This window comes from Pteronotus mesoamericanus, unplaced genomic scaffold (genome assembly GCF_021234165.1).
Source record: "Pteronotus mesoamericanus isolate MK-2021 breed Mesoamerican mustached bat unplaced genomic scaffold, CSHL_Meso_final scaffold_85, whole genome shotgun sequence".
NCBI classification, from domain to species: Eukaryota; Metazoa; Chordata; class Mammalia; order Chiroptera; family Mormoopidae; genus Pteronotus; species Pteronotus mesoamericanus.
The window spans coordinates 22,317,303-22,344,130 of record NW_026555329.1 but is presented as its reverse complement, the minus strand read 5'-3'; the positions used below and the strand labels follow the sequence as shown (position 1 = coordinate 22,344,130).

At 38.5% G+C, this 26,828-nt stretch overlaps 1 protein-coding gene across 2 annotated transcripts in view; it reads left to right on the top strand.

Moving 5' to 3' along the window:
- CDK14 (cyclin dependent kinase 14) overlaps positions 1-26,828 on the top strand; it is a 537,382-nt gene that overhangs the window by 403,511 nt on the left and 107,043 nt on the right. For both annotated transcript variants that reach the window (XM_054564177.1, XM_054564178.1), the window contains one exon: positions 8,210-8,258. In XM_054564177.1, the coding sequence (XP_054420152.1) occupies positions 8,210-8,258 (49 nt within the window). The remainder of the gene's footprint in view (positions 1-8,209; positions 8,259-26,828) is intronic.

The following is a 26,828-nucleotide window of genomic DNA, read 5'->3' as shown; positions in this document are numbered from 1 at the left end:
TGATGTTTTGCCAGAAAACTCTGCACAATATGTGATGCACGTGTGGGCGGGTTGTAGCGATGAAGCTGCCCATCACCAGTCGCCCATAGCTGCGGCCTTCTGAATCATCCGAATAGTTTCTGCAGAGGACTGTTCGAGCGTAACACAAAATTCAATGCAGATTTGTTACATTACTCGCTTAGTCATTTTGAATGTGAGGGCCACACAGTACACACACTCAACATCCACCACCCCTACTGACATGAAGTCATCGTTGTTAGCGCATGCACATTCCAGTCCACTCTCCTTGGCTGCCAGGCTACACTGATGCCACACAAACTGCTCTTGTTATATTACCAGTGGTTGGACTGTTTCTGGACAGAACTCGTACATCTAATATTTTCTTTGGCGTTTTGTACAAATTCATTTTTATATTGACTTATATTTATTCCATGGTATGATATTAAAGTGGATGATATTAAATCCATTTGCAAAAGATATGCTAAAGTTTGAGACTTCTGATGATTTTGCCACTATTACTAGTCCTCCTTCACCTCCCTCCCTCCCAGCCCCCCCACCACAAAAGGAAGGAAGGAGGGAGGGAGGGAGGGAGGGAGGGAGGGATGGGAGGGCGGGGGAAATGTTAGTTTACAAATTCTGGCTTAGTCTTTCAACTCCCTTGAACATACCCGTGTTTTTTATTTGCAGGTTGATTTAACTATTTGTTTCCTTGTTATTGAAGTTAAAAACACAGCAGTGTCTTACAATGTCCAAAAAAAATTGATGGAAAGGGAATGTGAAGACTAACAAAATAATTCTCCTGTACCATATAGTCCATTCCAATAAGCAAATGAGTAATTTTCAAATTAGGTTTTATTTTCATGTGAATTCAAGTGTGCTTTCATAGTGCCTCGGGCCATTTCAGGTATAGCTCTTTTAAGCTGGGAGACTTAGAATCTACAGCATCGTTCAGTTGTTTTCCTGTGGAATTTCAATGAATTGCAATGCACAAGCATAGCTGGCAGTCTGAGGGAAAACCTTCCCAGCCTTCTCTCCCCCATCCATCCTCATCCTGTCACATAGCAAGTGATTTCTTCCCTGGTCTCCCACTGTGTGTGATCATCCTCTGCAGTGTCCCTGCAAGAAGAAAAGGTAAACTCAGCCTGCAGGCTGAAATTAATTGCACTTCTCAGTTATGCTTTGAGGTAGCCAATGCTTTAAATCATAACATTCTAAACTTCTAGTGTAAACATAATTGGAAAGAGAAGGCTGACATTAAAGTACCAAGTGACACAGTAAATATAACTGAAGAACAGTGTAAAACACGCATAGGCCAATACTCGAATAATGTGATAAATTTACTCATAGGCAGTTGAATATTTTATTAGGCACAGCTGTTATTAATTTGGGGCACTAATGTAAACCCCTTTTTGTTTTCAAAACTTACACGGCTAATTATGTTGCTTTCACTGTAATGGAACATTACTTTTAGTTATGATGGAAATAGTTTTTTTAAATACAATGCAAATGTAATGTATGCTTAATGCAGAAAATGTTAGAAATGGCTCCATTTGAAGTTGTGTACTTCAGCAGGTAAGATCTGAAAGATGCTGCTGAATGCAAGACATCAGGTCCTGTGTATCACTCCAACTAGTTGCAGGTGTCTGAGTTTATTTTTCTTCATTTGGAAAAGAAATAGGTGCAGTTAGCGCTATGCCTCTGGGCTCTCAGGGGAATATGTCCATATCCACACTGTAGCACTTTTGACCCTGTGTTTGTAATTCTGTACTTATATTTCTGTGCTACTGAGCTGTATACCCAGGACTTACTCATTCTTGTGTGCCCATTGCCCAGTGCAGCGCCTGGCACACAGGCAGGCGCCCAGGTGACATTCACGAGAAGAATTAAGAGCTTATGTGAAGTACAAGGGAAAGGTGGGGAGACTTCATTCTTCCTTATTTTGTCTACCTTCATATAGCATGTTTCACTATCAATTTTGTCTCTTTTATGCACAGCTAAAATTGACATACTGTATTTTGGATAAAATTTCTATTAGCAAATCCTGTCAAGCTCTAAATAGAAGCAATTCTTGGAACTAATATTTATTTCATTAATTTCTAAGAATACTAATTTACTTGTAAATGCAAGATTGTATTAAGTTTATCTGTAATGGAATTCTTGTTTCTCCCCAAATCATAGCAAATTATTAAAATTGCTTTGTGGGGAGTACAAAGGTAAGGAGATCAAATTTGTTTTCTGAGGACATTTGATGCAATGACATTTTAAAATATATCATGCTTTTTTAATACCAGGTTTTAGATCATTTTCTGTAACTTTATAAAAAGAATTACTCTTCCCATTTCTCCTTACTTTGTCAGTTAATCCTCAAACCTAGACTATGCCTTTACATTTCTGCTCTACACCAGTGATTTTCAACCGGTGTGCTGCAAGAATTTTTAAAACATGCAATACCAGACTACTTAGTCAGGGGCACTGACCTCCTTTCCCTTAGATTGTCAAATCAAAAAAGATGACAACAGCTAACATAACAATAGGTGTCCAATGTGAATGAATAAAAAAATTTTTTTTGTCAGATCGGTGAAAGATATATTTTTGGGTGTGCCACAGAATTTTAGTAATTTATGTGCCACGAGATGAAAAAGGTTGAAAATTGGTACTCTACACCAACTGGCAGAATTATGATGCATCTTATATGGTGCAATCTACTAGAGTAAGGCAGACATTAGACATTCTTTGGAAACAAGTAAATATATTGTTGGGGAGCACTTTTGCCTATAGCTTTCGAGCAGTGGACATTTGTCATCAGGCCTGACCTTGGGCTAATAATGTACATCATCATAGCCTAGTGGCTAGTTTCTGACCGGTCAATGCCTGCGCGTTGAAGGTTATTAAGCACATTGACAATTACCCCTGCTTGCACGATGATTCTGAGACTTCATGAAAATTTGAAATAACTTCGGAGTCATCACAGAGAGATTACTGTTTTCTGAGGGGGAATATTTGGATTCTATTTGTAATTCCAAATCCTTGAAATCTGGAAATTGGAGATCAACAAGTGTTCTATTAGTCATTCTAAACCCTACTTTTTGCTGTCACACCCCATGTCCAATTCACTAAGAAATTTTACCGGCTCCACCTGAGTTTCAGACTGAGCCCTTCTCCCTGTGTTCACTCTGTTGCCACAGCCCATGTCATCTGTCTCCTGAACAGTCGTAATAACCTTTCATTGGTCTTCCTGCTTCCAGCCTTGCCTCCGGTAGTTTATTCTTCAAACAGAAGCCAGAGTGATCCTTAAAAAACAGTCTTGATCATATTGAAAGGCCACAAATGCCCTATGCGGGCTGGTCTCCTGCCCGTCTCTGTCTCAGCTGCCACTTGTCCTTCCTGAGCTCCCTGCGCCCAGCCGCCGCCTGCAGGCCCGTGCCAGCCAGCCGCAGTCCCTGCCGGAACGCAGGCAGGAAGGTGTTCTGTCTGGTGCCCTTCTCTATTTGCAGCCCCGAGAAGCATACCGAAAGCACAGTAGTGGCTCAATAAACAGTAATGGAATGAATGAATCGGTGCACAGTATTTCCAGTGATTCCTTTGAATAAACTCTGTGTTTAGAGATAGGAAGCTGAGTATATTCTTAAATTTTTTGTTCCTCTTGTCTAATGGTATCCTTCATGAATCATATTGTAACAAAAACAATATATAATTTTTAGTCTCTCCTTCAAAAGCTTATAATTAAAAGCAGACAACACTGACAAACAGCACCAATAAATATCAAGCCTATCAAATGATAAATTATTTTTTAAAAATGAGGTCAATAAATGAATAAAATCTTTAAAAAAATGCCCTGGCTGGTGTGGCTCAGTGGATTGAGTGCCAGCCTGCAAAGCAAAGGGTCACCAGTTCAATTCCTAGTCAGGGCACATGCCTGTCCTCAGCGGAGGGCGCCCGAGAGGCAATTACACATTGATGTTTCTCTCCCTCCCTTCCCCTCTTTCTAAGAAATAAATAAAAAATATCTAAAAACAACAACAACAAAAAAAAAAACCCGAGGTCACTATGAAAAAAGAAACCATTTAATTTTACTGGAGGATGTGCACACAAATCCTGTCTAAATGGAAAAACACACTATAGTGTTATGAGTAAAAATTTTATGTTATCCTTTTCAGATACAAATGTATTTTAATGAAACTCCCACCAGGTTTCCAATGGGAACTTTATTTTGTTGTCATCTCTTTTGTTTGAAATTCCCCTTTCCTTGTCATCCACAGTGGTTGCTTTACATGTCTCTTTGTTTTACTTTGTTAGAACGCTATGTTTTTTTTCCCAGCTTTATTGAGATATGATTGGCATATAACATTGTGTAAGTTTAAGGTGCACAACATAGTGATTTTATATATGTATATATTACAAAATGATTAACCACAATAAGTTCAGTTAACACACCCATCATTTTACATAGTTTCCTTTCTTTTTGTTTTTTGTTTTTGTTGTGGTGGCAACTTTTAAAATCTCTTAGCAACTTTCAAATATACCATGCGGCACTGTTAACTACAGTCAGCACACTGTACATTACATCTCCAGAACTTACTGATGTTATAACTGGAAGTTTGTATCCTTTGACTACTTTCACCTATCCCTCCCACTCACCCACTCACCCCCAAGCAACGATCAATCTGTTCTCTGCTTCTGTTATTAGTTTTGTTTTGTTTGTTTTAGATTTCACTTGCAAGTGAGATCACATACCATATTTATCTTCCTCTGTCTGACTGACATCACTTGGCATAATGCCCTCAGGGCCCATCTATGTTGTTGCAAATAGGAGGGTTTTCTTTTTTTTGTGGCTGAATAATATTCCATTTTATATATACACCACGTTTGCTTTATCTATGCATCTATCAGTGGGCTCCTAGGTTGTTTCCATATCTTGGCTATTATAAATAATGCTGCAATGAACATAGGAATGCAGAAATCTCTTCAGGATAGTGATTTTGTTTCCTTCAGATATATACCCACAAGTGGATTATATGGTTGTTCTATTTTTAATTTTTTAAAGATTTTATTCATTGATTTCTAGAGAGGAGGAAAGAAAAGGAGAAAGAGAGGGAGAGAAACATCGCTATGCAAGAGATAGATCTATCAGTTGCTTCTTGCACGCCCCCAACCGGGGACCTGGCACCTGGCTTGCAACCCAGCCATGTGCCCTGACTGGGAATTGAACCAGCGGCCTTTGAGTTCGCAAGCCAGAGCTCAATCTACTGAGCCACACCGGCCAGGGCTATTTTTAACTTTTTTTAAGGACCTTCCACACCATTTTCCATAGTGGCTAAACTAATCTATATTCCCTCCAAGGGTGTACAAGCGTTCCGTTTACTCCACATTCTAGTCAGAACTTATCTTTTGTCTCCTTGATAATAATCATTTGAACAGGAGTAAGGTGATATCTCATTATGGTTTTGGTGTACGTTTCCATGATGATTAGTGATGTTGAGCACTTTTCGTGTACTTGTTGTCTATTTGAATATCTTCCGTGGAAAAAAATGTTCAGATACTTTGCCTGTTTTTAAAATTGGATTGCTTGGGGATTTGTTTGCTATTGAGTTATATGAGTTTCTTATATATTTTGAGATTAACCTCTTATCAGGTATGAAGTTTGCAAATATTTTCTCCCTTTCTCCTTTTAGGTTGCCTTTTATTTTGTTGATTGTTTCTTTTGTTGTACAGAAGCTTTTAGTTTGTTGTAGACCCATTTGTTTATTTTGCTTTTGTTGCTTGTACTTTGTATATCATATCCATATTATCATTGCCAAGATTCCCTGTTTTTTACTATGATTTCAGGTCTTACATTTCACTCTTTAGCTTTTGTTTTGAGTTAATTTTTATAGGCAATGTAAGATAGGTGTCCAGGTCTATTTTTTAATTTTTTGCCCGTGAATATCCAGTTTCCCCAGCACCGTTTATTGAAGAGACTGAAAAGAGTACTTTGGCTTCTTGTCAAATATTAGTGACTTTAATCTGCATGAATTTATTTCTGGGCTCTCTATTCTGTTTCATTAGTCTGTGTGTCTAATACCATACCATTTTGATTGCTATAGCTTTGTAATACAATTTGAAACCAGGAAGTATAATACCTCCAGCTTTGATCTTCTTTCTCAAGATTGCTTTGACTATTGAGGGTCTTTTCTGATTCCATACAAATTTTAAGATTTTTGTTTTTTTGTTTCTGTAAAAAGCAAACAAACAACAAGCCACTGGAATCTTGATAGGGATTGCATTAAATCTATAAGTGACTTTTGGTAATATGAACACTTTACCAATATTAATTTTTTTCAATTATGAGCATGGAAAATCTTTCCATTTATTTGTATCTTCTTAAGTTTCTTTCATTACTGTCTTATATATTTCACTGTACAGATCTTTCACCTCCATGGTTAAATTTATTCTGAGGTATTTTTTTTTTTTTCTATTAAAAATGGGTTGTTTTCTTTATTTCTTTCTTGGTTAAGTTGTCAGTATATGGAAATGCAACTGATTTTTGTATATTGATTTTGGGTCCTGCAACTGTACTGAATTTATTAGTTCTTACTTTTTTGGTGGTGTCTTTAAGATTTCCTGTATATAAAATCATGTCATCTGAAAACAGAAACAATTTTACTTCTTTCTTTCCATTTTAGATGCTGTTTGTTTGTTTGTTTGTTTGTTTTCTTGCCAAATTTCTCGAGCTCACACTTCCAGTACTATGTCTTGGAGGGGTAAGAGTAGCGCCCTTGTTTTTCCCAATCTCAGAGGAAAAGCTTTCTACCTTTCACCATTAAGTATAACTTTAGCTGTGAGCTTGTCATACATGGACTTTATTGTGTTGAGGACTATTTGTTTATTGTGGACTTTCCTTCTTTATCCAATTTGTTGAGAGTTATCATGAATGGATAGATATTGAATTTTGTCAAATTTTATTCTGCATTGAGAGGATCATGTGATTTTTATTTCTATTAATGTGATATATTACATTTTTTACTTCCATATGTTGAACCATTTTTACATCCCAGGATGCATACCATTAAAGAGACTTTTTTTCATTGCTTGTGGGAAAATGAAAAGTAACCTGTGAATATCTATTTAAACATAAAATATGCATACAATTTGCCAAGCAGTTCCACTATTTGGGGTATCCATCCAAAAGAGATGAAAGCATCAGTGTACAGAGATAGATGTGCAAGGCTATTTACTAAGGCATTGTTTTTAAGGAGAAAGGAAACCACCTAGATTTTCATCAGCTCGAGAATGATCAAATTATTTCAGGTACTCCTATGTAATATTCATAGAGTTTTAAAAAAACTTGTTACATCATTTTCTTGATTTGAAGGATCATCTTCTATATATTATTAAATGCGTAAAGAGTTTTGGAGAAGGTTTATTGTATAATATATCTAAAAAATTAAAATAGTGTATATATTTGTATATATGAATGGATTCCACATAAGAAATAATGTGGAAAGAGACACAAGAAGCCATTGACAGTTGCTGTATCATCGGGAGTGAACAATGGGAACAGGAAAGATTATCAATATCTCTTCTATGCTACTTTGTTGTTTAACTTGGTAAAATAAGCATTATGTTTTATTTTAAAAATACAATAAAGGTTATTCAATGATAAATATAAACCTACATTATAGGACATTGAGAGTTTGTCTTTGAGCAAGTGTAAATATCATAGATTAAGAAAGGACAGCTTCCCAGGCTGGTTGCTCAGTTGATTGGTACATCTCCTGGTGTGCCAAGGTCATGGGGTTTGATCCCTGGTCAGGAAACCAAAAAGAAAAAAAGGAGAAAAAGAAAGAAAAGAAAGCCAGTGTTACTGTATTGATCATAAAGAAAACAGCAGGCCTCACTTGACTAATCAATATTCTCCTATAAATGTACTTTCAGTTTGGAAATTTGGAATTTGCATTTCTTTTTTCAACCCAATTAAAACTTAGTTATTCTAATAAATAATCACTACAAAACCAGATTATGAAACAAATCGTTTTAGACAAAAGAAAACAATGATTTGTTGTTTAAAATATTAAGGTCTTCCAATTTTCGGGGTGAAGACCCTCTATGGCTAGCATAAGGTGGCTGAATTGAACACCATCTTTTGAAAAGTTGAGTTTTTTAAACATACTTTTTAAACAATATATACATTTGAAACAATGATCACTTATCATTTTTCTTTCTGTTTCAGAACGCTTCACCGTATACAGCTCTAAACACCTTAGACAAGCGTGGAATAAGTAAGTCTTCCTACAGATTGTGCTCATTCTCTCGCTCTTCTAATTTTTAAAACTCTCCTGTGAAGTTGTCATCAGATTTTTTCATTAGCTCACCCCATTATTCATTCGTCCATTCATTTAACCATTAACCAGTTATGCAGCCCTGACTGGTGCCAGCCTCCGCGTTGGGCCTGAGCGGACACTGTTGCACATATGAGTTCATGTGCCCAGAGCAGTGTGGCATTGCCTCAGAGCTGTACATCCTAAAAATTATTTGGTCAATCTTCTTGAAACTAGATTTCAAGAAACATTTTAGTGTCAGCAAAATAGCATTTAGTAAGTACAATATAATGATTGACTTTATAATCTAAATAAAACTGGTGACAACTTTTGAGCTAGATAAAAATTGATCTTTCAAATTTTTTTAGTTTACCTATATTTCTCCTAAGCCTTACTGGGAAACTAAATACATACATCACTCAAAGTATATATAGTCCATTTATTTAATTTCTGTCACCTGACCCTGACTTGTTAAAATAGTTTTAAATATTGGTTTCGAAATTTGATAAAATCGGTAGATCTGGGTTTCTCAAGTTATACAGAGGCCTTTTATTGCAAGCCAACCTGTTAGTAAATCACTGAAAGTTGGAAAGCAGAGTAACTGAGTTATTCATTTTATTGTGGGTGTCACATTTCAAGCATTATGCTAGAGAAAAGTAGCTAGAACTGCATTAATAAAATATATTATAATTTGTCATAACAACATTTTGTCTCTGGGGAACCCAGTGTTATTGTTTCACTTTTTACTATTACCACATTTTAATTACAGATGCCATGAGTTATGAAAATAAGTAGTAAGACACAACCTTTTTAAATAAAAATGTCTTTCATCAATATTGTCAGGTGATCTAGTGCACAGCTTGTTGTGAGGAACTCATGGAATGAATACATCAAATTCTGAAGTTGTTTATTTGAAAGATATAGCAGTTTATTTTTATTAAATTCATGCTTAGAAAAACACTCTAGTATAATTATTATTGTCCAAAACAAGGCTTTGCATTTGCCGTTTGAAGAGCCCATGCTTAAGACCTGGAGCCTCCCTACTACCTAGGGAGGCACGCCCTCTGCTGGGAGGATTCTGTGTGTGTCCCTCACCCTTTTACTGACCCCTCCCCCGGCCCCACCACCACTTTACTGATCAGTGGGCTAACGTACTTTCATGCATCAGGTACTGTATACAGTATACAGTTCCTACCTTAACAAGATGACCAAACACATTCCTCTCTCATAATTGCTCAAAAAGTTTTGTTTAACCAGGTAACCACTTTATGAAACAATTCTTGTTAAGACAGTTGCATCTCTAACCCGATCTTTAAAGCAACGGGAAAATCTGGCACATCTACACCTAAGAGCACTTGTGGAGAATTGCCTCCAATTTAGGTAACAGCTTTTCCTTTCTTCAGATGGACAAAGCTAGAATGGCCTGGAAATTGCCCAGGAAAATATATGGCAATTCTTATCCACTCAGAATAGTCTACAGAAAACGGGGGGAGGTCTGTGGATGATGCTGTGATATTTCTGCCACCGTCCTCCTGTGGATATGACCCCTCACTGTTTACACTTGGCCCACTGCAGTCTCTCATTGTTGCAACTTGTATTCAGCACTTGCCACTGTAGGCACACTGACATATATGCCCCAGAGAACGGCCTTTCTTGTTCAGTCATTGCGCAGTGGCTAGTGGGATGCCTCTCTGACAAGAGATTTTTGTCCATTTCCGTTACTCTGTCCCAGCAGAAACCAGGTTATTTCATGTCTTCAGAAGAGAAAAAGAAAATTAAAGTAGTATTCAAGCTTTGCATTGTTTCGTTTGGGTCTCACCCTCTACAACCTGATGCTTTCTCTGGGAGGTATCATTTATGTCAGCACAAAAATAGTTAATGTAATTGATGAAAATCAGGGTGACAGTCCTCTAGTACTGCTGCTTTAGAAATTTTTAAAAACTATATGCGTTGTGCTCAATATTTAAATTTTTCTTAAAAGGTGCGAGATAGCGGTAAATATGCTTCTACTTTTGAGGGCAAATAAGAATTCCTAGGAATATTATTATTCACAAAATAAGAACACAGTATCTCTTTAAGAGATTACCTTATTATTTGCATTTTCCATGAACATAGGATGTAAACTTTTTCTATCAAAAATAAAGTTTAAAATACTGAAGGAAGTATGACATTTTTATGTAAAGTTTTTAAATCAGTTAATAGAAGTGTCGTTAATGATTTTCTTTTAATCTCTGCCATCACATATGCTTTTTTAAAAATTGAGAATTAATTCAGTTATTTAATACACTGAGCCCCAACTTTAGATTACTTTTTAATATTTTAGGTAAAATATTAAAAGCTGAGCTTGAGGTAAAATTTTTAAATTATAAACATGACTTGTTTAGAGCCATGCTAATTTGTAAGTCCCTGTAAGTCTTATTTTTATTGCCTTAAGGATTTATTTCAGAAAGCATTAAGTAATAAAATCATCACTAAAAATATTATAAAAACATTACTTTCTGGTATTCCAGTGTTGCATACTGAATCCTTAGCGCTAAGCTATAGCCTCTAGCCAATTCAAGCCCCATGCAATTTAGAGAGAACTAAGAATTCAGAGACATTAATTAGCTATTGATTCTTCCTCCAAATGGACTTGTGACCCTGCAACCATCATTTGACATTTCAACATTTCTCACATCAGAGTGAGGCCTAGATTCAGAACGACTGCATTTAAACACTATTAAGCAAGCGCTGACTTTCTCAATCACTGCTAACTAATTTGCTTGTCTATAGCACAATTATAAAACTGTAGCAATTGGTAAATTCTCTTTTACAGCAATAATAGGCTCAAAATCGAGTGAACTCATTTACAAGAAGTAATTTGAATTCAATTTAGATGGGTTAATAAAGATGGATAGGTTAATGTATAGAAGTAAGTCACTTCAAAATTAAGTAACAATACCTTTTAAAATATATATTAACTCAGTTATTCAAGCTAGTGGATATGTTAACCTGTCTAACAGAGTAAGAATTTCTTGAGAAATGAATCCTCGAGTCTCTTTGAATGGCTATACCATGTGACCCAGATTATTTGGGGGCCAAATCTGCACTAGTAACACCCATGCAACTCCCTGCTGACTTCATTTATCCCAGTAACCCTGGGCATAATGTTATCCTTTGAAGGATTTTTTGGTATTCTGGGCAAACAAAGCACTGATGGGAGGAAAATATCAAAAGATTTACCCGCTCTCTAAACTCAAAAGGATACCATAAAGAAGAAATCTTAATTATTGGATTGAGAATAATAAACATACATTAATAAAGAAAAGAAAGTTGTTTTATTCCCTTATACTGGAAGTGCCTGCTCTGGGTGGGCTCTCCCTGCTCAGAGGGGATTCGGGCCTGAGGGGACACAAATCTTAATTTTATAAATGCGTGTACTGTTTTCTGACTGCCTTCAAAACATTCCATTTTATTTCATTGGAGTTATAAAGACTCTCCCTATTTTTCTTCCAAATCTCTCTATTTATAGTTGTTTGACATTGGCATGTATGTGCAATCAACCAAGAATTTCAACCACTTAAAAGATCTTTTATTATTTTGGCTTTAGAAGAAGCCTTCGTATATGTTCTCCAGCAAAGTTAAGAGTAGGATTCCAGGAACACATTTGCTTGTTTTGGAACTTTTTAATAGCTGGACAATTTTTGGAGGTTTGAAAGTAGCAAAAAGAGAACTAAGGATAAAGCACCAAAGTCACAGAAGACAAGACCTGAAAACACAGCTTGTAGCTGACGGAGCAGAGCGGTGGGTCCACGGGCCTGCAGAGGTGTACGCAGGCCGGGCCTGCTCGCCCCTCCCACATGCTCTAGCTCTCCTTCTAATCCTTCCTGTTGGTTAAGTCCATCCAGCTGGGTTTCTCCTAAGAATAAAAAAAGAAATTGAAACTTTGCATAATAAACCCAGAGAAATTGCAGTGAAGCTACCTTTATGAAGATTCAAAAATAGAGAAGAAAACATGTACCTATGTGTATTTGAATGTATCGATGGAGCTACAAAGCCTTCGTGTTGTGTTCTTGAACTTTTATTAAAATATTTTATCTAATTTACAGATTCACTTCCAATACGGATTTTAAAGATGACTTGCTAGACAGCTGTATCACATGCACATAAACAAAATGTATTTAAAATAATGTATAGCAGAATAACAAATTTCACTCTTTTATGTTCTCTATGGTATTTTTCTTGTCATATTTAATTGCGTATCATTAAGATTTAAATCAATGCCTTTCCAAGAAACCAAAAGTCACTGTTTTCTACTCTAACTTATTCTAAGTTGATCTAAAATTTTGTGAAGTAGTATCTTGCAAAGTAAGATAAAGCTTTCAATTTCTTTACCAGTTATTTTTAAGTTAGAGGACGGTAACAACAGTTATTGACACTAGGGGGAGCAGTTGAGTTGAGCCAAATCATCTTTCTCCACTTTCACATTTTTTTCATTGTTGATCATTTTTGTTATAACTCTACTGACTTAAAAGTAAAAGTTTTAATTTATTTAGTGCCTGGGGAATTTTTCTCACAATATTTTCAAAGACATTATTCTTTACATCATCAATGCACTTTTGGGGGGATGGCTTTATTTGGGGGCGGGGGACAGGTCACAAGCTCTAAAGCAGATGCTAAGCAGACATTTTAGAATTCCATTCTCTTAACTCAAGGATGAGCTGGAGTTGCAAGTTTCAACTGTCCAGCTCTGTGGATCTGATTCCAGCTTAGATGGCTATGTAGGGTATAGTTCCTCACCACACCCATGAAAATACTGTTTTCAAAACCTAGACAATCAAATCAAAGCAAGTCTCTTGTCCTGATCTTGGATATCTACACATGGTAATGTTTGGAGATCTCACACTGTCACCAGCAAGTCACACTGCCTCCTTGGAAGTCACAGTTCAGAGATGTTTATCAGATCCATTAAACCCCCTGCCACCTAATGGAGAACAGTTCTAGAAAATTGCAGAGTGGACTTTTGAAAGGGAAAAGAGGAAGTTCTAAAGTAGGAGCTACTTTCTGGGCTCTGGTGGCACAACCAGAGAGCCTCAAAGTAGACAGTATAAAGTCTATCCAAAGTTGTCGGCTGGGGACAGGTGTCAGCAGCAGAGAGAGAAAGCTCTGCAAGAGAAAGCTGGCAAGTTTGCCAAAAGCCTAGGCCTGATCACTAAGAGCAGCAAAGCATAAATGCAATAATGTACGAAATGTTCCTAGTCAGAGGCCTAACGTGCACTCATCAATCCATAGTCATAGCTGTGATGGGGATAGTATGGTTGTTAACATTGGGGCAGCCTTTGGCAATAGAGAATTTGCTTTCAGATATGTTGTCATATCCTCATATCATTATAACACTCTTGGGAGGTAGTCAGGGGAAATGCATTGACATTTTATAGCTTGAAATTAAAAACCTTGCTCAGTGAGTTTACATGATCAATGTTATTGGAAATTATAACTCAGAATCTATACCCCATTGTGACTCTTATGAAAGAAACATTACCAACTTAAGAACCCCAGTGTTTGAGTGGGCCTATCAATATCTGATTTTATTTGGTTTTCACTACCACTTTGGGCAGAGGGAGCTCTTCTGGGAACCGACGTCATTCATTCCCAGTCTAGTTTTAGGCATCTGGGCAGTGGGGATGGAGTAGAAGCTTGACTTCCTCTGTCCTGGGGAAATAGTGTTTGCAGCGGGCTAGCCACCCCCACCCCCACCCCCTCATGCCTCTCCAGGCCCCTGCTGGGTAGCGCACCGTTTGGACAAAGGTGGGTTTGTGACATCTCAGCGCTGACGACAGGCCTGCCGTCCACCCACTCAGACCCTGGGAGTGAGATTTGTTGCCCATTCCACACGGCTTCTGCTGAACCCAGGAGATCATCCTCTGTCATTTTGTGTCATTGCCAGCTTTCTTGTCCATGTCTGTCTTTTTGAAGCGAGGAATTCACTGTCATTAATAACCCCTGGTGATGGCCAAGGGCAGGCCCCATGCTGTTTGTTAGCTGTCGGGCACGAGTTTCTGATAGAAAATATCCATCCTCTTGCTCACTAATTGGCAGTACGTGCCAGGCCTGGGAGTTGGCAGCAGCCATTGTTTTTCATCCTTTCAGATTATGTGCTGGATTCCTCATCCAAAAGTACACTCCTGGTGCAGCTAATACCTCCCTCCTGTGTCCAGCTCATTAAGGAATGAAACCCAACCACGCTTCTGAGGCAGCACAGAGCTTCCAGGAGCCGCTGGGCTACACGGTTCCCGGAAAGGAGGCCCATAGAATTAGGCCTCTTCAAACTGCTCCCCAAAACAGATTCTGGAAGTATGAACTAAAAAAACCCTTTTGCTTCTCCAAAATCTAAAACAGTGTATTTGTATGCTGTGACAGCCATAGCAAGTTACCTTAAATGTATTGAGGAAAACACCACAGAGGTATTACCTCACAACTCTGCTGGGCGGAGTCTGTGATCTGAGTGTCACAAGGCCCAAGTCAAGGTGCTGTTAGGCCTGGGCTCTGTCTAGAGGCTCTAGGGGAGCATCTGTTCCCTGGCTCATTCAGGCTGTTGGCAGCATTAAGTTTCTTGTGGTCATCAGGCTGAGGCCCCGTGTCCCTGCTGGGTGTCAGCTGGGAGCCTCACCCAGCTCCCGAAGACCACCTGTCTTCCTTATCACGCCTCCCCTCCTTCAGAACAGCAGTGGCACAGGGAGGTGTTCTCATGCTACAACTCCCTCACTTCCCCTTCCGCTCCCACTTCTGCCCCCAGCGAGAGTTTTCTGCCTTAAAGGCCCACAAGTATAGTCCAGGTTAATCTTCTTGTTTTAAGGTCTGTAACCATCATTACATTTGAAAGTCTTTGCCATAAAGGGTAACAAATTCACAGGCTTCAGGGACTGGCGAGTGGACATCTTTGGGGCATTGCCTTCCAGGTGTTGGGGCTGGGGTTTCCTATTCAGTGACGAGTCACGGAGGGTGGCAGAGCAGAGCAGCAAACCCAGCCCTCAGCGGCAGTCACCGTCTGCTTTGCCTGATCTCTGGCCCATTTGGGGACAAGGATAGGCCTCAGACTGATGGTTCCATGTGGCCTGATTCATGTTATACACCCTCACAATTGTACATAAGGGAGAAACTATCTTCCGCCCTCAGCCTGGAGAAAAAAGAGATTGTTCTCAGGAAAGCTGGTAGTCACTGAGAGAACTAAAAGTTTGTCCTGGCATTTCTGTCCCCTCTCGATTAGCGCTGTCCAACAGAACCTTCTTGTTGATGACAATCTCTCTGCACTGCAGCAGCCATTAGCCCTCTGTGGCTACTGAGCACGTGACTTGTGGCTAAGTGTGCCTTGGGAACTGAGCTTTAAATTTTATGTTAATGTAAATAACTTAAATGTAAATAGCCACATGCTTAGCTGCCACGTTGGGCAGCACAGCTGTAGAGCAACCTGTAAACTATTCCTTTAGTTTAACCAGTGTCAGACACGTGTGGATGTCTGATGCTTTGGGACGTCTACACTCAAGAGACCTTGCATTTTACACTGAAGTATCCAGAGATCTTACTTTATGTTTTTGTTTCTCACCCCTGTCTTTTATTTGTAAACATTCTGTGAAGATAATAGCTCTGGAGGACCAAATAAGTGTAATAAATCTGTAGAGGGAATAGTGGAAGTATCAAAAAACATCAAGCAGACATCCCTTCCCCTCCCCCTCCCCTCTGGAAGCCACCTGGTCCCTCCTGAGGGGCACTGCTTGTTGCAAGTGTCTCTATTCCTTTCTCCTCCTGTTCTCTCTCCTTCTCTTTTCTGTTGGGAACTGCTAGGGGTTAAACACACAGCTCTCTCCCCTCTTTGAACTCCCTTAAGAATTCACCTCTGTGCTGTTGTTTTCAGTCCCCTTGGTCTCCCCCAATTCCACTCAAAAAATATCATAAAGACTCGGCTCCCTCTTCACTACCTATGAGGTACTATTGAGAGGGGCTCCATTTCCTAAATAATTCGCCCATGGGCCTCTGTGGGTATGTATGTTAATTCTTCAGCTGTAGAACATTGAAAATTGCCACATTTTAAAAAGAGAAGTATGAACAGAAATGCAGAAGTTTTTACTGCTCTTTATGTATAAGAAACACCATATATGAGATCCTTTTCCTCAACGCTTGTTTATATAATTTTCTTTTGATTTAGAAAATTTTTAAAAAGATTTTGTATGTTTATTTTTAGAGAAAGGGGAAGGTAGAGAGAAAGAGAGAAACATCAGTGTAAGAGAGAAACTTCGATCAGTTGCTTCTCACACGCCCCCAGCCGGGGACCTGGCCCAAAACCCAGATGTGTGCCCTAACCGGGAATCGAACCAACAACCTGTTGGTTTGTAGGCTGGCACTCAATCCGCTGAGCCACAACAGCCAGGCCAAGAAAATGTTTATGAATTTAATGAATTGTCAACCTCAAAATTAAGATTAATATAAGAAGTCACTGAAGAAACATGATTTTAGCAACATCATCTTTTGTATCCATTGTCACCCACTTTCATTGCTTATTATGAAAATTAGGATTGGAGAAGGAGTCTAATCACGTATAGGGACAAGGGGGCCCCCTCGTCATTTGGAGGCTCAGATTCCACTCATTGTGAAGATACAGTCAATAGACTTATTCATGTTGACCTGTGTATCTGACATCTGCTGTGTAGACAGTGGTCATACTGTCTACCTGGTGGGAATACACAGTCAAGGAATATTGTTGCTAGGAACCAACAAAGAGTAGAAAAGAAGAAGACTGCAAAAGCCCGTCATTGGCACAAATGGCAAGAAAACACTTGAAAACAGTGTAATCTTTGGTATCATAGGGGAGAAGTTTCCATACTAGATCCACTTCTGAATCATCTAATATTCCGGAAGCTCACTAACCAGGCTGATCCCTAGTTTTTCAGTCTTCAAAACCCTTGGTAGGGTTTTGCAGATATTGAATAGGGTATGGGAGTAAACGATGGGGCACCTTCAGCTAATGTTAGCTTCCCCCTTTCTGTTTTTTATGACACTTTGACCCCCTGCCAGTCAGAGCATTTCACCCAATTTCAAATAAGGTATTGTCCTTGAACATGAATACCACTGCTGTACAGGTTCCCAGACATCTGGAATATTCCTTCCACCTTTCTAGGAGCAGGTACTAAACAGCTCGGTCACCAAATCATTTTAAAAATAATTCTTGTGTAGAAACAAGATTGCCCTTCCCCTAACAGTTCCTTCCGAAGACTGGTATGTTGACAAATAGCATTGTATATAACTAATGTAAAACTGTGATTTATCCTAAGTCTTGAAACACATTAATTGGTCAGTTTTTCTAATTAGAATGAAAGAAACCCATAGAAAAACACTATTACCAAATTCAAAGTATCTGTGAGACCTTTTCCATGATGCCCTGTATACCTGAGCTGAGGGCTAAGTCTAAACCAGGTGTGTAGCCCCAGGTTGTCCACTTGACCGCTGGGTTTTAGTAGTGAGAATGAAAGTAATTATCCATAGTGTTTACAGCTTTTAAATAGGGAGGGTAGATGACTTATCTCTAGGAACACAGAATAAAGACTGGGAGCCTGGCCTCAGTTTGGTACAGCTGTCATGGCTGGGGAGCGGATGGGGAGGGGACTCCAAAGGTAACTGGCTCTTTCCTTCAGACCCCGAGCCAAGTTCACACCCTGAGGCACGGATGCCGTGTTACCTTATTATATCCATCTATGGGAGTGACTTTCATTGTCTTTAACAACAACAACAAAGATTTTTAAATGCCTTAAACACACACATCTACAACCTCCAAATTAATTTTTTGTCTTATCTAAAAGAACATTTTTAGACCATTTTGACATTTTTAGGATTTCAGAAAAATCTAGTGGTGATTTACAATTGAAGTCTCACAGTCAGTGAGTATATATGTTTGTGGATGTTATTACTCAGACTACAAATGAGACATAAATGAATAGAAATACTAACACAAAGGGATCAGTATTCTGGCCTTCATTGCATTGTTATACAGCATATCTTTGCGTATCTGCATGTCAAGTGAATTCTCTGCTAGTCCTCAGTTGTATTTAATCCCTCAAGACTCAATATACAAACATAATGCCAAATAGAGAACTTGCCTTAAATTATTCAAATCTCCCCATAAGTGATTTCCCACTCTTCCTGCAATGGAGAAAACATTTGATCATAAATTCAGTTAAATAAGCCATCATCTTTGTGATGTTTGTCCAGCTAAATCCTTTAGTGACTAAACCAATAAACATACCAGCTGTGTGTGTGCATGTGTGCGTGTGTGTGTTTATGGCACGACTGTTGTGGAAGAATTGATTTGAAGTAAAGATGAAGAGTAGTTCTCATTTCTGAAGCCAGATTTTGCCCACTCTACTGAAGCCAAGGTTTAAAAGATTAAACTCTTAGGAGGGATAAAATCATGTATATTGTATTCATTTAAGTGTATTGGCTTTTATTTCCTAACTCAGAGCCTAGTTTTAATACATTGAGTTTTCCATCAAAACTGATGTACTTTGGAGATATTAGTGAAAGCTGTCAAACCATATCAACCATATCAAATTCTTTTTCCTCTTTCTTCTATACTTTATTCTCTTTAGTTAAAAAAAAATTACTGTCTACACACTGCTAAATTTCTCACAGAAAATGCCATAGTAGGACTCCAGTACTATTTATGGTTTCTCATATGTATGTCGGCTCAAGAAGTAAGACTTATTAGAGACATAGAAATGTTGATTGTTTCTCATCTTGATCCTAAAGCATTTCAGACAACAGATAAAACCAAACACCTCCCCTCTTTTCTATCATACCTTCCTCCTGATCCTACTTGTTTGGATGTAGCTAAACACAGATTTATGCATAACTTTACCGTGTGTAGATTCATGTGTCCTGCAGGGGGCAGCATGTTCTGGGGGAAAAAGGTTAGAGGACAGCTACTTATCACCACACAAGATGAGATGAGCAACTGATTTTTTTTTTCCTTTAGTAAAATGGGTCACATATCTCCAGTAGAAAAACCTGAGCCGCTTCGTGCTTTGATTGTCTGCCCCTCTCTGCTACTTTTGGTATCTGCTGGGATGGCGAATATTTTTATGATCTGGTTGCGCTACCTTGGAGGCTACTTAATTAAGGATTACACAAGGCTCCATGCCTTTGCCACCAAATGGAGCTAAGCACATCATTTTATCTGTAAAGATAAATACAAGTGGGATTTTCCATTTGTCTCTCATTTCTTGTCACCCTGGGCTGAAGTTTAGAATTTGAGCCAAATTATACCCACAGTTCTAATTTTATTCAATGGTCTAATGAGGCTTTCCTCCCCTGCCTTAGAGTCTGGCTATCTCGCATCCCTTACTTTTTAGTTGTGTTCATGGGAAGAATTCTAATGTCTGTTATTTTTCCCAAGAGGGTGAAAAACATTTCCATGAGGATATTTTCTATCCATCCTAATTTTAAGCTCCTTTTCTTACCAGCCAGCATATCTTTGGAGTGATCCCTGACCCAGCTCTCTTCCCTATAGCTACATTCACAGATTCTCTCAATCCAATCTCCCCTCTTCATGTAGAGAACCAAATCCTCCCAGTGTATAAACTACACAGTCTTTTTAAAAATTTTAGAAATTTCTAGAAGCTGCAGCAGATCGCTTAAGGATAATAGAGCAGCACTGTTGAGCAGATCCCGCACACGGATGGAAAGGTCCTGTATCTGCTGTGCCCGCTATGGCGGCTCCTCGCCACATGTGGCTCCCAGGTAACTTAAAATGAGGTTAGTGCAACTGAGGACCTCAATTTTTTATCATATTTAATTTTTACTAATTTAAATTCAAACGGTCACATGGGACGTGTGGCTACCAAATTGCGGAGTGCAGAAGAGAGCATGACTTCCGATCACTTTATAACAAATGTTTTAACAAAGTACATTGTAAGGTAGATTAGATTTTGCAGCAGCTAAAAGCCTGCTGCCCAGGTTTTTATTCTCTTGCTTATTTTTTTTTTCTCATATAGCTGTAGGCTTATATCCAAATCCTCTGACTCGGCTCCAAGATTTTTCCTCTCTCAGAACATCTGAGAGGTTTTCAGTTTTCAAATTCTTCGATTTTGTTGAATATTGAACATATCCCTCTTGGGTATCCAGAATGGAGTTTCAAAGCGTGGCATTTCAGCAGCTCTGATTCTGTGGGCATGGGCTGTTTCTTGGTCTATGCTCAGACTCCTCTTTATATATAGTTATTTTCTAAATGCAGAAACAAATTTAGGAAATGGGCTAATATCTGTCAAGCTACATGTAAGCTTGATACAAATGATAATATTTTGTAAATTGGAGTGGGTGTGTGCTCCTCCCCCGATACAGAGATAGATGAAATAACTATTTACATCAACTAAAAAGAAATCCTATTTTTGTTCCATCCATTCTGAAACAACCTCAATATTCTTTTGAAAATGTTCTTGTAAGTCCCCAAGTAATCATTTTTTAAAATATGCTTCCATATCTTTGCACACGATCTGCAAATGCATATCTTCAATTTTCTGCATTATGCTGATACTGTTGGTTTTGGGTAACGGTTCGTGTCATGCCACCAGCTTCTGCCTCATATTGCAGACATGCTAGAAAACACTCCTCCCTACATGTTCCTAGCAGTTATAAGTAGTTGGACCTCCAAAAGATAATAAATGTGCAGCCTTTTAATGCTATTCATTTATCTTTATTTCAGCTGTGGAAACAGAATTAGTGCTCAAGGTGATAAACAGCTCTAGCAATTATGCCAACTTGGGGTTTCTTTAAACTGTGGATATACATCAGCATCCTTCTGTTAGATGTCATTTTCTGGAAAGAGCCAGATGTGGAGTTAAAGGGAAGAATAAAGGAATGTGTAACTCAAAGACTGTGTTGGCTTTCAGTAAAGACACCCTCAGAGTATTCTATGCTCACCATCAAACCACCCTTTGTGGCACCCATTCCCCCCAAACCCACAGCCTCCTCCAGACGGTGAGGAAAGAAAGCAGGGATGATTGGTAGTCACATTGTCCTTTAAGAGGCCAGCCTCTTGGGAGAGCACAGGAATTTCTACGCCACAGGGCACAAAAGAGCAAAATAGAGAGGGATCATGAAGTTCTTGTCAATATCAAAATTTTGTTAGGAACAGGCTGTGGGACTGGGCTCCCATGGGCAGAGCCAGGTTCCTGCCACTCTAAGGCTGGTGGCTTTCTGTTAATGGGCATGTGACTTATCTGCAGGTATAGACTGAGGTCTCCATAATGTAGCAACTATTTCTGTGTTAGGAATGCCATTTGCAAACTCCAGAAGCACTTTGAAGGACTGTTTGTTAATAGAGATGCAATCATGCAGGTTCTTCCAGGTAACAAGAGAGAGAAGGTGAAAGGTCAAAGGCTTGGAACTAGGAGAATAATGCAAGGTACCAGTTCTTTTCTCTTTTCGAGTTGAAATACACCCTGATGATTTGTTGCTAAAAATCACTCCTTATATTACACATTCTCATGTAGGAGGAAATGATATTTTATGATAAAAATGTCTGACTTTCTTTCCCTAAAAGTTTAAAAATCTCTTCTCTGATGGCTTCTCATATTGGTAGCAAATATCACATCACAGAGTAGAATTAATTACTGTTTTCCAGGCCTTGAACCACAAAACTAAAACACAGACCAAAAAAAAAATGTTTTCTCCACACCATCTTTAGCATTAGCCCAGCTACATGTGAAATTACAATAATCCCTTCCAAGCACAGGTTGCAGTGCTTAGAATGCTCATGGATGTCAGTTTGATATTCCACAGCTCTGAGGGCTCTGGGTCAGATGTTTGCAAGTCACTCCTTTTGGGGACCATTGGAACAGGAGGGTTGGGGCTAGGCAAGAAGGAATGAGGATGGCTGAGTAGAAGGCGTGCTTTCTTACTATTGTCTTGATACATCTGACTTGAGCTCAGCACCCCAGTGCCTGCTAAGCAAGAGGAAACCCAGACACTTGAGATAGGCCCGGGAAACAGGAACCAATCATGGTGAAGCCATCAAATGAGGAAGACAATGGGCATTTAGAAAGAGGGCAAACACAGCTGGAGTAAAGTGGAGCTTGGCAAAGAGAGGGGTATGCCTGGGTATGTGACACACCAAAGCACAGTGACAAGATATTCTTAGAATTAAGAGGCAGGACCTGAAGTATATCTATCATTGTTTTATTTTAATGAAGATTTAAAATTTATGAGACCTTTTTTGTATAAATTTACTCATGACCTCAAATCTCCTATTTTTTCCATTTGTCATAAATCTCACAATGAGGTGTTTTCTACCAAAGGATTTTCAGGGATATACTCTGATTTGGAAAAAAAAAAAACTAGTCGTTTTTAATCACTTTTTTCCAATATATTTTTGTGTTAGTTTCAGGGGTATAACATAGTGGTTAAACAATCGTGTACTTTACAAAGCATTTTCCCCAATATTTTCAATACCACCTGGAACCATACATAGTTCTTACAATATTATCGACTGTATTCCCTATGATGTACTTTACATCCCATGACTGTTTTGTAACTACCAATTTGTACTTCTTGATCCCTTCACCCAACTCCCAACTCCCAACTCCCTCCCCCTTTTAAAATACTTGTTTTACTACATTTAGTACGATAAGGATAATTTTTTACATGTATAGAAGTGATGGAGAAGTAGCAGTAATGTTTATTATTAATACCAGCAGCTGCATTTGTTCATGGTGCACATGGATGTGCCGGCAGCATGCCAAATGCTTTGTCTGCATTATCTAATTTAATCCTGAAAATAACTGTCCAATAGTTTTCCATATTTTTCAGATAGGAACAGTTAAGCTTATTTTAGAAAGTTGATTTACCCGTCTTCAATTATATTGTAGCCTCAAGAGCAAATCTATAAATAGATGCCTCATTTGTCATTTTATACATAGTAAGGCTGACTAGGGTGAGGCAGGTAAGGCATTCACTTTGGATTCAGAATTTATGGTGGTGCCCCCCGAAAAAAAGAGTAAATGAGATTAAAAAAAATTTTAAGGCAATATTTTAAAAACTCAAAAGATAGCTTCAGTGTTTCTTTGCTCTCCATTAAACAATGCTTGATGAGCAACCACCCCCCCACATCCAGAACCTCCCCCTTCTTAAACACCAAAGCTGGTGAAGTCATAGAAAAATGGGCTCATTTATTTACTGCTGGGAGCACTGTAAACTGGTAAACAATGTGGAAAACATCATGGAAATGTGTATAAGCCATAAACATATTCATTTGTGACACATTGAAAAAATTTAATTGAATGTCATCTGAATGTTCTGGGTGCTTGGGAATGCACAGATGAGGTTCTTGTTCTCATAGAGCTTCCCTTCTAGAGTACCAAGGACAATGAACAAGTAATAAAATAAAGTACTCTCAAAGAGTGATCACACATAAAGACAATAGGAGAGGACAGTCTGAGAAGAAGGAATAGCATTGGCGAGCTGTAAGGCATATGAGGTTGGAATTTTGACCATTTTGCTTATTTCTTTGCACCTAGGACAGAGTCTGTCACATAGTAGGCACTCTAGACCTAGGTGTTGAAGAATGAAGGTGCTCAGTGGTCAGAGAATAGTAAGGAGAGGATGAGGCGAGGAGATCGCAGACCGCAGGCAGAGGTCAGGTGAGGCGCGGCCTCCTAGACTATAACTGGGATTTCATCTGTCTTCCAGCAGGAAGCCTGGAGTATTATATTTTTGACCTAGTACCTTCACTCTTTGGTGTTTCTCCCCAAGAAGTGAATCAACAGAGTATAATTCCAGTTGCCCAAAGATTCTCATTACCTAACTGCATGTTAGTTTTTTTTTTTTAAAGACTTGGTATTATTAACTTCACCAAGATTACGGGAATGGAGAAGGGTTTAATAAATCGTGATTCACGAACCCAGTGGAATGTTAAGGACAGTGTTACGGTGGTGTAATGAAGATTCTGAACGCACAAAGAATGCCTCATATGTTTTCTGAAAAAAAGGAAAATGAAAAATTATATCCAAACTAACATTATCTGTAGAATTATATCTGTGAACTGTGACTAAAATGTAATATATAAGATGAAAATAGTGGAGTTAAGGTAGTAGAATTTTGGGTGATTATTTTTCTGCTTTCCAGAAGTTATCTTTAATATTATTGTCACATTATTTTAATAAAATATGTTGTTTAACTAGTATAGAATTTCAGCTTGGGGTGATGAAAGGGTTTTGAAATAGATATTTGCGATGTTTGAATGATATTGTGAATATAATTAATGCCACTGAATTGCACACTTAAAAATGGTTAAAATGGCAAAATCAGGTTATATATATTTTACCACAATTTAAAAAAACAGGTATCTTCTATAATCATCAGTATGGTCAGCAGCCTCCAACATGGCTCAGTGGTCCCCATCTTTCTGTCTGCTCGCCCTTGGGCGTTCCTCCCACGCTGCACCAGATCTGGGCTTGGTGACCAACAGCATACTGCAGAAGGGATGGCACGTTACTTCTGAGTTAGGTTACAAAAGATTGAGGCTCCTGTCTTAGCTCTGACTCTTCCCACCCTTCACCCACCGATCATTGGCTGTTCGGAAGCCAGCTGCCATGTCCCATGAATAGTCCTATGGAGAAGCGCAGGTGGTGAGGAACTAACGCCTCCTGCCAACAGCCATGTGAGTGAGCCACCATGGGAAGGGATTCACGGGGCCCAGTCAAGATTCAAATGACTGTAGCCTCACATCAACTTGACTGCTACCTTGTGACAGACCCTGAGCCAGAAGTACCCAGTTAGGCTGCTCAGAACTTCTGACCTGTAATAATAAATACTTGTTTTTTTAAAAACAAAAAAGAAATAAAATGCAAAAATTTCCATAGAGTTTCCAAGATGGCTGTTCTCACAGATATGCAATAATTACCCACTGTTGTTTTCCCTATCCTTGAAATCTTATTTTCTCCTCTTGTAGTGGAAGTTCTTAGTGCAGCCAACTTTATGAGTACAAGTGTATTAAGAAAGCTGTGGAGTAAAATTTAAAAAAAATTTTCATCATGGCATCCACAGTATGAGAGTCACAAAGCTGAGAGCATCCTTAGGACTCGGTCTAATATAAAATGCCTGTTGTCATGTTTTTGCATATGAAAGGAGTTTTGGTAAAACTGTACTACTAAGGGAATATTGACTGGCAAAGTGAGAATCAATGTAAATACTCAAAGTTGGGGGGTGGGAGGCAGGAAGCACACACCCTCAACAGAATACAGTATTTATGGATGTCTGATTTTTTTGGTTGTAAAAATTGTTTTTGATCACCAGGGGATAAACAAAAAGCTAAAATGACCTCAAAATGGCTGTAAGTGTTACCTTCAGGAATCTGAAGAGAGCTTATAAAATTCAGGCTTTAAGAGGAAATTTTGTCATGAGAAAAAAATGTACATAGTGATAAAAATCACAAAGAAAAACATTTATGTCTGTGCTCAGACCTATACACATAAGGGTAAATCTAATTGATAAAAAAAAAAAGCAGTCATAATCTCAGGATAACAGACAGATTTATAACATGTTTTTGTTTTCTTTTATATGTTTCAAGATTTTTAAAATTCTCTAGAATGATCATGTCTTACTCTTATAGTGAGAAAAATGTAAGATATAAATAAAGTCTTCAAAAGAATGGCATAGAGAAGACAGCATCAGCATTTGAGACACCTAACATGCCCATCCTTCACTTGCTGAGTCTCAGTTCCCCTGTCTATACTAAGGGATAATTAGAATAATCTTACAGCTGGGTATGTAGAATAAGAGAGAGAACATGTGAAAGGTCTCTAGCCCAGTATTAATGCTTCATCTCCATTGTGTACCTTCCCACAGTTGTATTTAGATCAAGCATGTCATTTGCTGGTGTGCCATTTCTTTTGTGAGAATCAGAGGAGATCGGATAGTTCAACAGGTAGTTGGTTCAGTGTGCAACCCAGAAGACACTGGGGGACAGAGGCAGGCCGGCGGCTCCCTGTAGTATCAATAAGCACTAAAAGTTATTTTGACTTTTCTTCTTAGAGCGTCAGACCCTCATAGAGGATGCCTGACCATTCAGTAGTCTTAATCCACATCTTGTTTCAGACATAAACACACAGGCCATTTCTTCTTTACATCATAATGAACTCATATGGTTTCAAATCCCAGATGCAATGTTATATGAAAAGGAAGCTGAAATTAGTTCCCAGCAAATCGATTCCTCATTTGCCTTCAACTAAACTTCAATAAGCCATAAGCTCTGACTTAACTGAATTTTCTTTCACATTGGTTTAAATGAGAGAACTGTTATTGATGAATTCCTCCCATCCTCACCAGTTCATAGCTTTGTGAGACAATTTTTTTTTAAGGAATAGGGAAACATTATCCTTTATCATCATAAGATGCTAAATTCTGTATCTTTTGACTTTAAAAATACTTTGATTTTTACATTTTTCTTATTATCTTGGATCGTGTCCACTCTCTAAGGAAATAAACATGTGAAGAAAGAGTTCTATGGAA